This window comes from Colobus angolensis, unplaced genomic scaffold, assembly GCF_000951035.1.
Source record: "Colobus angolensis palliatus isolate OR3802 unplaced genomic scaffold, Cang.pa_1.0 Scaffold15, whole genome shotgun sequence".
Classification (NCBI taxonomy): Eukaryota; Metazoa; Chordata; class Mammalia; order Primates; family Cercopithecidae; genus Colobus; species Colobus angolensis.
In genome coordinates, this window is record NW_012114599.1 from 17601868 (window position 1) to 17611822 (window position 9955).

The 9955-nt window shown below is 38.9% G+C and overlaps 1 protein-coding gene across 1 annotated transcript in view; it reads right to left on the reverse strand.

Moving 5' to 3' along the window:
- SPAST (spastin) overlaps positions 1-9955 on the reverse strand; it is a 121541-nt gene that overhangs the window by 4775 nt on the left and 106811 nt on the right. Inside the window, exons 14-17 of the mRNA XM_011936038.1 lie at positions 7730-7772; positions 6280-6359; positions 4329-4399; positions 2123-2163 (exon numbers count right to left, since the gene is read on the reverse strand). Of these exons, the coding sequence (XP_011791428.1) occupies positions 2123-2163; positions 4329-4399; positions 6280-6359; positions 7730-7772 (235 nt within the window). The remainder of the gene's footprint in view (positions 1-2122; positions 2164-4328; positions 4400-6279; positions 6360-7729; positions 7773-9955) is intronic.

Consider the following 9955-nt stretch of genomic DNA (forward strand, 5'->3'; position numbering starts at 1 on the left):
AAAAAACCTCCAAAATGTACTCTCGAATACACTCATTATCTATGTTAAGACATTATCTATGTCCCCTCAACAGCTGCTAAAATCAGGGAAATAAAAAATAAGTTACAAATATACAGCTGTCCCTTGGTATCTCTGGGAAATTGGTTCCCCCATAGACAGCAAAATCTCTGCAAACACTTAAAGTTCCTTATATAAAATGGTGCAGTATTTGCATACAACCTACACAATCCTCCTGTATACTTTAAATCATCTCTAGATTACTTGTAACATTTAATACAATGTAAATGCAATATAAATAGCTTTTGTACTATATTGTTAAGGGAATAATAACAAGAATAAAAGTCTGTACATGTTCAACACAGATGCTTTTTTTCCCCCAAATATTTTTGATCTGCAGTTGGTTGAATCCATGAATGCAGAATCCACGGATTGAAACGGCTGACTGTAATTAAAACCTGATTTCAAAAGTCTGCTCACATAGTTATGACCATTCTGTATACCCAGTTTTATATTTTACATGCAACTTTTTTCAAATGAAATGCTTCAGTGTCTCATAAGGGGGTCTTCCATATTAAGAAACGGTAATAAACTGGCCAGGCATGGTGGCTCACATCTGTAATCTTAGCACTTTGGGAGGCCGAGGCTGTTGATCACCTGAGGTCAGGAGTTCAAGACCCACCTGCTGGCCAACATGGTGAAACCCCATCTCTACTAAAAATACAAAAAAAAAAAAAAAATTAGCCGGGCATGGTGGCCCTTGCCTATAATCCCAGCTACGCAGGAAGGAGGCTGAGGCAGGAGAATCGCTTGAACCTGGGAGGTGGAGGCTGCAGTGAGCCAAGATTGTGCCACTGTACTCCAGCCTGGGCGACAGAGCAAGAGTCCTTCTCAAAAAAAAGAAATTAATTAAAAAAAAAAAAGATTGAAAAACAAAATAGAACATTATTAAAGGATTAACCTATAGTTATAGGTTATTTTTATAATGTATAAAACCCCACAAGCTTCATATAATTTTTTTTTCTTTTTTTTGAGACAGGGTCTCACTCTGTCGCCCAGGCTAGAGTGCAATGGTACAATCTTGGCTCACTGCAACCTCTGCCTCCCAAGTTTAAGTGATTCTCCTGCCTCAGCCTCCCAAGTAGCCAGGACCATAGGCACGTGCCACCATGCCCAGCTAATTTTTTTCTATTTTTGATAGAGACAGGGTTTTGCCATGTTGGCCAGGCTGGTCTTGAACTCCTGACCTCAAGTGATCTGCCCACCTCGGCCTCTCAAAGTGGTAGGATTACAGGCATGAGCCACCACACCTGTCCCATAATTTTCTTCTGTTTGGTATTTACATAATATGATTTGATAGAAAATGACTTAATGACTATGTGTATGTTTGTCCACTACCAAAAAAAATTTGACTGAGACTATTTCATAGTTTCCATATTTTGAAATGAAGCAAAGTTCATTTTTTCTAGCTTCTAATCAACTAGAAAAATCCATTAAAAAAAATTAGTCCCAAGCACTCTGAGAGGCTGAGGCAGGAGGATTACTTGAGGCCAAGAGTCTGAGGTCACCCTGGGCAACAGGGAAAGACCCCATCTCTACAGAAAATTTAAAAATTAGTGGGGTGTTGTGGCACTTGCCTGTAGTCCCAGCTACTAACAAGTTTGAGACAAGAGGACTGCTTGAGACCAAGAGGTGAAGGCTACAGTCAGCCATGATTGCACCACTGCACTCCAGCCTGGGAACAGAGCAAGACACTGTGTCTCAAAAAAAAACCCAGAAAACAAAAACAGCCAGATGCAGTGGCTCATGCCTGTAATCCTAGCACTTTGGGAGGCCGAGTTGGTTGGATCACTTGAGGTCAGGAGTTTGAGACCAGACTGGCCAACATGGTGAAACGCCCTCTCTACTAAAAACACAAAAATTAGATGGGCTTGGTGGTACATGCCTGTAGCTACTTGGGAGGCTGAGGCAGGAGAATCGCTTGAATCCAGGAGGTGGAGGCTGCAGTGAGCCAATACTATGCCAGTCTCAAAAAAAAAAAAAAAAATACACACCCACACACTCATATGTATATGTCCTACAATACAGAGGACCAAAACAAAGAAAATATTGTAAAATACTATACCTCACTGGCAGATATATTCTTCACCTGTTCTGGTTTTAGTTCTGTAAAATATAAAAGTCAGGCACTTAAAAATATATACATTTTGCAGTTTAAATTGTTGAAGGGCAAAACCAAGTACAATGATCTAAATGTATCTATTCAGTACAAATCATTATATTAAAAGAAAGAGACACATGTTAACTTTGAGAGCACATACAATTTATAAATGCTTAGAAGAGAATATTCCTTCTTAGGAATAACTGGAAAGTGTTCAATTTCTTGCATATTGCCAAAAACAATAGTTTACAAATTTGAAAGGGAACTTAAAAGAATGCAACTTCTTCTTTACAAAATGCATTAGTCTTTTTTGTTTTTACTCTGTACTTGATGTACTTTTCTTTTCTTTTTTTTTTGAGACAGTCTTGCCTTGTTGCCCAGGCTGCAGTGCTCGGCTTAATGCAACCTCGCCTCCCAAGTTCAAGAGATTCTCCTGCCTCAGCCTCCCGAGTAGCTGGGATTACAGGTATGCGCAACCACACCTGGTTAATTTTTGTACTTTCAGTAGAGATGTGGTTTCACCATATTGGCCAAGCCTGATCTCGAACTCCTGACCTCATGATCTACCCATCTTGGCCTCCCAAAGTGCTGGGATTACAGGCGTGAGCCACCGTGCCTGGACTATTTATTTACTGTTTAAGACAGCACCTCACTCTGCTACCCACCCAGGCTGGAGTGCAGCGGCATGACCATGATTCACGGCTGCCTGGACCTTCCAGGCTCAAGTGATCCTCCTACTTCAGCCTCCCAAGTAGCTGGAATTACAGGCACATGCCAACAGGCCCGGTTAACTTACTATATTTTTTTGTAGAGACAGGATCTCCCTATGTTGCCCAGTCCAGTCTCAAACTATTAGGCCCATGCAATCCTCCCACCTTGGCCTCCTGAAGTGCTGGGATTATAGGTGTGAGCCACTGCACTTGGCCATTTTCTGTACTTTAATGGATGCGAATCTTTTGTAAACCCAAATTTTGTCTACCTTAGAATAGCCAAAATGTTCTAAGAAAATACAACTGATTTATGCATTAGCTACTGTTTCTGAATCCACTATCTGAACAAGATTTGAGCTCCGGCAGCAAGAAAATTTGTTTATCCAGAGTTTCAAAATACTCTCAAGGCTACATTTTTTATTTTGCAAAGTAGCAGTTCTTAATCAGTACCCTATTTCACTAAGGGAGGTGTTACTGGTAATTTTTAACCAGTAAAACAAAAAGGTTTTGTATAATGTAGGCTTTTAATGCAAATTGCAGTGGACACTATGATAACATCTTTCTCATACAACTACATTCAATTGTACTTTCTTGAATGAGAGAAAAGAGATGGAGCTATTATGATTATTTTATCATCACAGCTAGTAATCTGAGAGCATCAACCATTCACTACCCATGGTGGCTGTGGAAATGTAGCTGAAAATATCTATGTGAGTTTATCCTAACGTAACCTAAAAAGAATCAGTCGTGGTATTTCGGCATCAACCAAGTAAGTTGAATAAAAACATAGCAATAAATATTTTGCTGTAATTCCTCAAAAGACATAAACTTCTCTTATATAATTTCTTTTAGACACATTAATTTCAAATGATGTCACAATATTGAAAAGAGCCAGAAAACAGATAAGAACATTTTCCTTACATTATTCTTTTTTGCTTAAAGTTTTCTTTTTGAGTTTTCTGCTGCTTACTTACTATCAAGAAGTGAAACCTCTTGCCTAAAACAGGGGTCATAGTCCACTAGCTCACAGACCGTTTTTGAATGATCTGTGAGCTAAGAATGGTTTTAATTTTAAGGCAGGGCATGGTGGCTCACGCCTGTAATCCTAGCACTTTGGGAGGCCAAGGCAGGCTGCTCACTTGAGCCCAGGAGTTCAAGACCAGCTTGAGCAAGTGCCCTGTCTCTACAAAGAAAAAAAAATAATAATAATGATCTAGGCATGATGGTGCCTGCCTGTAGTCCCAGCTACTGGGAAGGCTGGGTGGGAGAATCACCTGAGCCTGGGGGGGTTCGAGGCTGCAGTGAACCATGATTGTGTCACTGCACTACCGCCTGGGCAACAGAGTGAGACCCTGTCTCCAAAAGAAAAAAAAAACTCTTGGTAGATTTTTTTGGACTTCTTAAACTTCTAAGGTGGTATAATAAATAGTTCTAAATGTTTCAAGCTCTTGTATACCTACCTCGAATAGGACCCAGTGCTGCATCTTTTGCCAAAGCTGTTAGGTCACTTCCTGAGTATCCATCAGTCATTCTGAGGAAGGGAAGGAAGAAACAGCAAATTATTTCCCTTGCTTTTTTTTTGAGACGGAGTTTTGCTCTTGTTGCCCAGGCTGGAGTGCAATGGCATGATCTTGGCTCACCGCAACCTCCACCTCCTGGGTTCAAGTGATTCTCCTGCCTCAACCTCCCAGGTAGCTGGGATTATAGGCATGCGCCACCACACCTGGCTAATTTTTTTTTTTTGTATTTAGTATAGATGGCGTTTCACCATGTTGGTCAGGCTGGTCTTGAACTCCTGACCTCAGGTGATCCACCCGCCACAGCCTCCCCAAGTACTGGGATTACAGGCGTGAGCCACCTCACCTGGCCAAACAGCAAATTATGTTCATCTCTGCAGATTTAAATCTCCATATAATAAGAGGGTAAAAACTAGTTTCCCTTTGTCAGCAAACCCATAGTTAGGAGGTTTGATTTTAAGGGAACAGAAAGGCCCATATGCTGAAAATAAACAAAATAGTATACTGCTGTTTCCCTGTAATGCCTCAAATTTTAATCATTAGAACCATTCCTTTAGATTAAGGCATACTATCTCCAGAGGCTTCATTAAATTGTAAACATGTCACCTGGAAAGGTAACAACTGCAAACTACTGGTGGCCAACTGACACATAAACACAATTACTTCTCTAATTAGTGTTTATCTTGGCAAAGAGCACTCTCTTGATGGGGTAAGGGACAATCAATGTACATTTCTTTAAATATGGGGATAGACAGAAAGGTCTGGAGTAGAAGGTATTTCCAAGTAATTTGTTCTTTGGTTATAGGTATCTGGGAACTCAGAGCTCTTGTTAAAATCATTCAGCCGGGCGCGGTGGCTCAAGCCTGTAATCCCAGCACTTTGGGAGGCCAAGATGGGCGGATCACGAGGTCAGGAGATCGAGACCATCCTGGCTAACACGGTGAAACCCCGTCTCTACTAAAAATACAAAAAAAAAAAAACTAGCCGGGCAAGGTGGCGGGCGCCTGTAGTCCCAGCTACTCCGGAGGCTGAGGCAGGAGAATGGCGTAAACCCGGGAGGTGGAGCTTGCAGTGAGCTGAGATCCGGCTACTGCACTCCAGGCCGGGCGACAGAGCAAGACTCCGCCTCAAAAAAAAAAAAAAAAAAAAAAAAAAATCATTCAATACTCACATACTCGTTGAATACTTTAAATTACTTTATGACATTTTTCAGGGAATAAAATTCATGAGTCCATCTCCTATACTCAGTTTCTACTTCACACTGTTCATAAAGTTTAAGATTATTCAAATAGCTGAAATTAAAATTATTAAAATTATCAAATAATTAAAATTATTGAAATAGCTGAAAACTATTCAGCACAATGCAAAGAACAAGTTTATATAAAAATATCTGTGTTAGTGTGAGCAATATGAAATGTCAGAAGTTTTTTTTTGAACAGGGTCTCACTCTGTCACTCAACCTCCACCGCCTGGGCTGAAGCAATCCTCCCACCTCAACCTCCCAAGTAGCTGGGACTACAGGTGTGTACCATCATTCCTGACTCATTTTATTTTTTATAGAGATGGGGTTTCACCATGTTGCCCAGGGTGTAAATGTTTAAATTACTTTAATACCACTTACAGGTTTAAATAAATTTATAAAAAGAATATACTATCATCATTAGATATTTAGGTCATGTCTTGCAGAGGACACACAGTAAGTGAAATTTAGATTCCACATATATATAAGAATAAGACGTAAGAAAAAGGCAAAGGAGGTAGAGGATGAGACAAAAAGTCTTCTGTAAATGAATTACTCATTTCATACTTAAGATTACTTTAAATAACTAAAAAAAGAAGTATTTACAAAAAAATAAATAAAAGCTGTAAGATAAACCAAATCCAAATTACTCACCTAGCAAGTTGTGCTAGTTCTTTTTGGGTCAATGGACTTCCTTGTTTACATAACAGATTTTTAAACAAAAGTAGTCTTGTCTGCAAAATATTAAAAAATGATAATTCAGTCTAATTTAATATCAGAATTATTATTCTTTTCTTTTTTTATTTTGAGACAGGGTCTTGTTTTGTTAACCAGGCTGCAGTGCAGGGCACAATCATAGCTCACTATAGCCTTGACATCCTGGGTTCGAGCAATCCTCCCATCTTAGCCTCCCGAGTAAGTGGGACCAAAGGCACGTGCCACCATGCCTGGTTAATTTCTAAAAAAGTATTTGTAGAGACAGGGTCTCCTTATGTCACCCAGGCTGGTCTTGAATTCCTGGCTCAAGTGATCCTCCCACCTCAACCTCCCAAAGTGCTGGGATTAGGGGCGTGAGCCACCACACCTGGATAAAAACATAGCAATAAATATTCTGCTGCAAAAAAAAAAACAGTTTTACAGAGGTATGAATTCATCTACTATGAACTTCACCCATTTTAAGTGTATAATTCAATGACTTTTAATACATTTATATAACTGTGTAATCATCACCACAATCCAGTTTAAGAACTTTTTAATTCACTCATACCTGTTTGCAGTTAATCCTCATTCCCAACTCTTACCCTGACAACCCACTGATCTGCTTTATGTTTCTAGAAATTTGCACTTTCTGGCCGGGTGCGGTGACTCACACCTGTAATCCCAGCACTTTGGGAGGCTGAGGCAGGCGGATCACAAGGTCAGGAGATCAAGACCATCCTGGCTAACACAGTGAAACCCATCTCTACTAAAAATACAAAAAATTAGCCAGGCACATGCCTATAGTCCCAGCTACTCAGGAGGCTGAGGCAGGAGAATCACTTGAACCCGGGAGGTGAAGGCTGCAGTGAGCCAACATCACCCCACTGCACTCCAGCCTGAACAACAGAGCAAAACTCTGTCTCAAATAAATAAATAAATAAATAAATTTGCCTTTTCTCCATAGAAACAGAATCATATGATATGTGACATACATCATCTTGCTTCTTTCATTTATAATGTTTTGGAGTTTCATTCATAAAACTTAATATGAGTATGCAGCATGTATAATGGATAATAGTATCCATTATACAGTATCCATACCATATACCACATTTTGTTTATTCACCAAAATGAACATTTTAGATCATTTGTAGTGCTATTATTGATACTGCTGCTATAAAAATTCTTGTACAAGTCTTTGTGTGCACATACATTTTTGTTTCTCTTGGGTAAATTCTTAGGAGTGAAATTGCTGGGTCTGACAGTAAACTTATGTATATCTTTTTAAGAAACCACTAAACTGTTTTCCAAAGTAGCTGTACCATGGATTGGAAGACTTAATATTGTCAAGATGGCAGTTCTTGTTTCTGCTTTAAAACAAAAAAATTCAAACACAGATACATACCTCCTCATTTGGTAAAGACACATATACCCGTTTGATGAAACGCCTAAAAAAAAAAATCCAGCACTTTTAGAAATATAATTTTGAATTTAAAGCTGAAGCAGCAAATGACAGGAAAAAGCTTTTAAAATATAATATTCAAGGCACTGGAATGCATTTTGGTAGTTATCAATGTAAAAATATTTTTGTTACTCTTTTAAAACTCTAGTTAATGTTTAAAAATCCTTAATTCGGTATTGTTAGAATTAATCATTTATGTATGTGTATGTTTTTAATAGCAGTAATGCTTTAAAACAAACAAAATATCTGACATAAGTAGATCTCCTATCTTCTTGAATCTGAAAAAAACTAAAATCAGCAAGGATAACAGAAACAGAAACATACACTTCATCAACAAACTAGGTAATATTTATGGAACATAATATTACATAAAGGTGAACTGCCTAGGGCAGTGAAAATTACACTGACAAAGGAAGACACACAAAGGATCTGCTGCTGAAGATCATGGACATGACTGTCAGAATACAGTTTTCCTCCCCAAAAGAGATAGCACACCCTAAAGGGTTATAATAAAGCCAATCCCTCCACATTTAAACAAGCATATAGGCCTGGCTCTGCAGACCATGTAAACCCTAACTGATAGCATAGGAATGGCAAGGAAGGTGAGACTGAACAAAGAAACTCTAAGATGAATTATCTTTATAAGAAGGCATCTAACAGTCTGGTGGGAAGACAATGTCTTGCAGTGACCAATATTTTTTAGTAGAAGAATAAATCAACCCCATCTCTTATTTACACACACATATACTTCATTATTAGGTAGGGCTTCACTGTAAGTGAGGGAGGCTGCATGTTAGTTTAGAGTATACATGGACTACTCAAGATACCTATCCCTTCCCCTACAATATCCTTCCAAAACTAGGTTTTCCAAGAAAACTCTTTTATTCAAAGAAAAATAATAAGCAAAAAGGAAAAACCAGGACAGAGTTCATTTAAAAAAAAAAAAAAAACCTGCCCCCAAAAAGAGCAAACAAAACACAACAAACATAAACTAGATAAAATGAAGAACATGCATGAGAAGATTATGCCATAGAGCAAATTAAAATTATGACCAAATATCTTTCCATGAAATAATTTAATTTTTTTATCCTTAAGTTTTTTTTATAGATATGGAGTTTTGCCATGTTGGCGAGGCTGGTCTGGAATTCCTGGCCTCAAGTGATCTGGCCTCCCAAAGTGCTGGGATTCCAGGTGTGACCCACCATGACGCCCGACCAAAGAACCGTTTTCTTTTTTTTTTTTTTTTGAGACAGAGCCTTGCTCTGTCCCCCAGGCTGGAGTACAGTGCCACAGTCTGGGCTCACTGTAACCTCTGCCTCCCGGGTTCAAGCGATTCTTAGCCTCCTGAGTAGCTGTGATTACAGGTGTGTGTGACCACACCCAGCTAACGTTTTGTATTTTTAGCAGAGACACTGTTGTGCTATGTTGGCCAGGCTGGTCTCGAAATCCTGGCCTCAAGTGATCCGCCCTCCCCAAAAAATTGTGTTCTATGAAACAAGAGCCCAATGAAATGTAAGAGCTTATGGAAATAACATACAGATGCTCAAAGAAATAAAACAGAAGATGAAAAGTAGAATAACAGAGGTCAGGAAAGTAATGAATAAAAAACCACAAAGGAAAGAAGAGTTAGAAAAGATACAGCAGAAAGGAGATTAGATACTAACCCAGTAAGAAATAAAGGCAACAGGCTTGGGAAAACAGAACAAAACAAAAAGACCTAAGAGTTTAAAAGGATTAACAAGAAAATTGCAAAAAGACCTAAGAGTTTAAAAGGATTAAGAAGAAAATTACAGATAGGGAAAACAAAAGGATGCAACATAACACATAATTTATGTGCAAAAGAAAACAGAAAACTGAACTAGGGGAAAAAATTAAGATATCATTTAAAATAAATTTCCCATTTTAACGATATTGATTCTTCCAATCCATGAGCATGGAGTGTTTTTCCATTTATTTGTGTCACCTCTGATTTATTTTAGCAGTGCTTTACAGTTTTCCTTGTATAAGTTCTTTCACCTCCGTCATCAGCTGTATTCCTAGGTATTTCATTTTCTTTTTTTTTGAGACAGAGTCTCGCTCTGTTGCCCAGGCTGGAGTGCAGTGCCTGGATCTCAGCTCACTGCAAGCTCCGCCTCCTGGGTTTACACCATTCTCCTGCCTCAGCCTCCC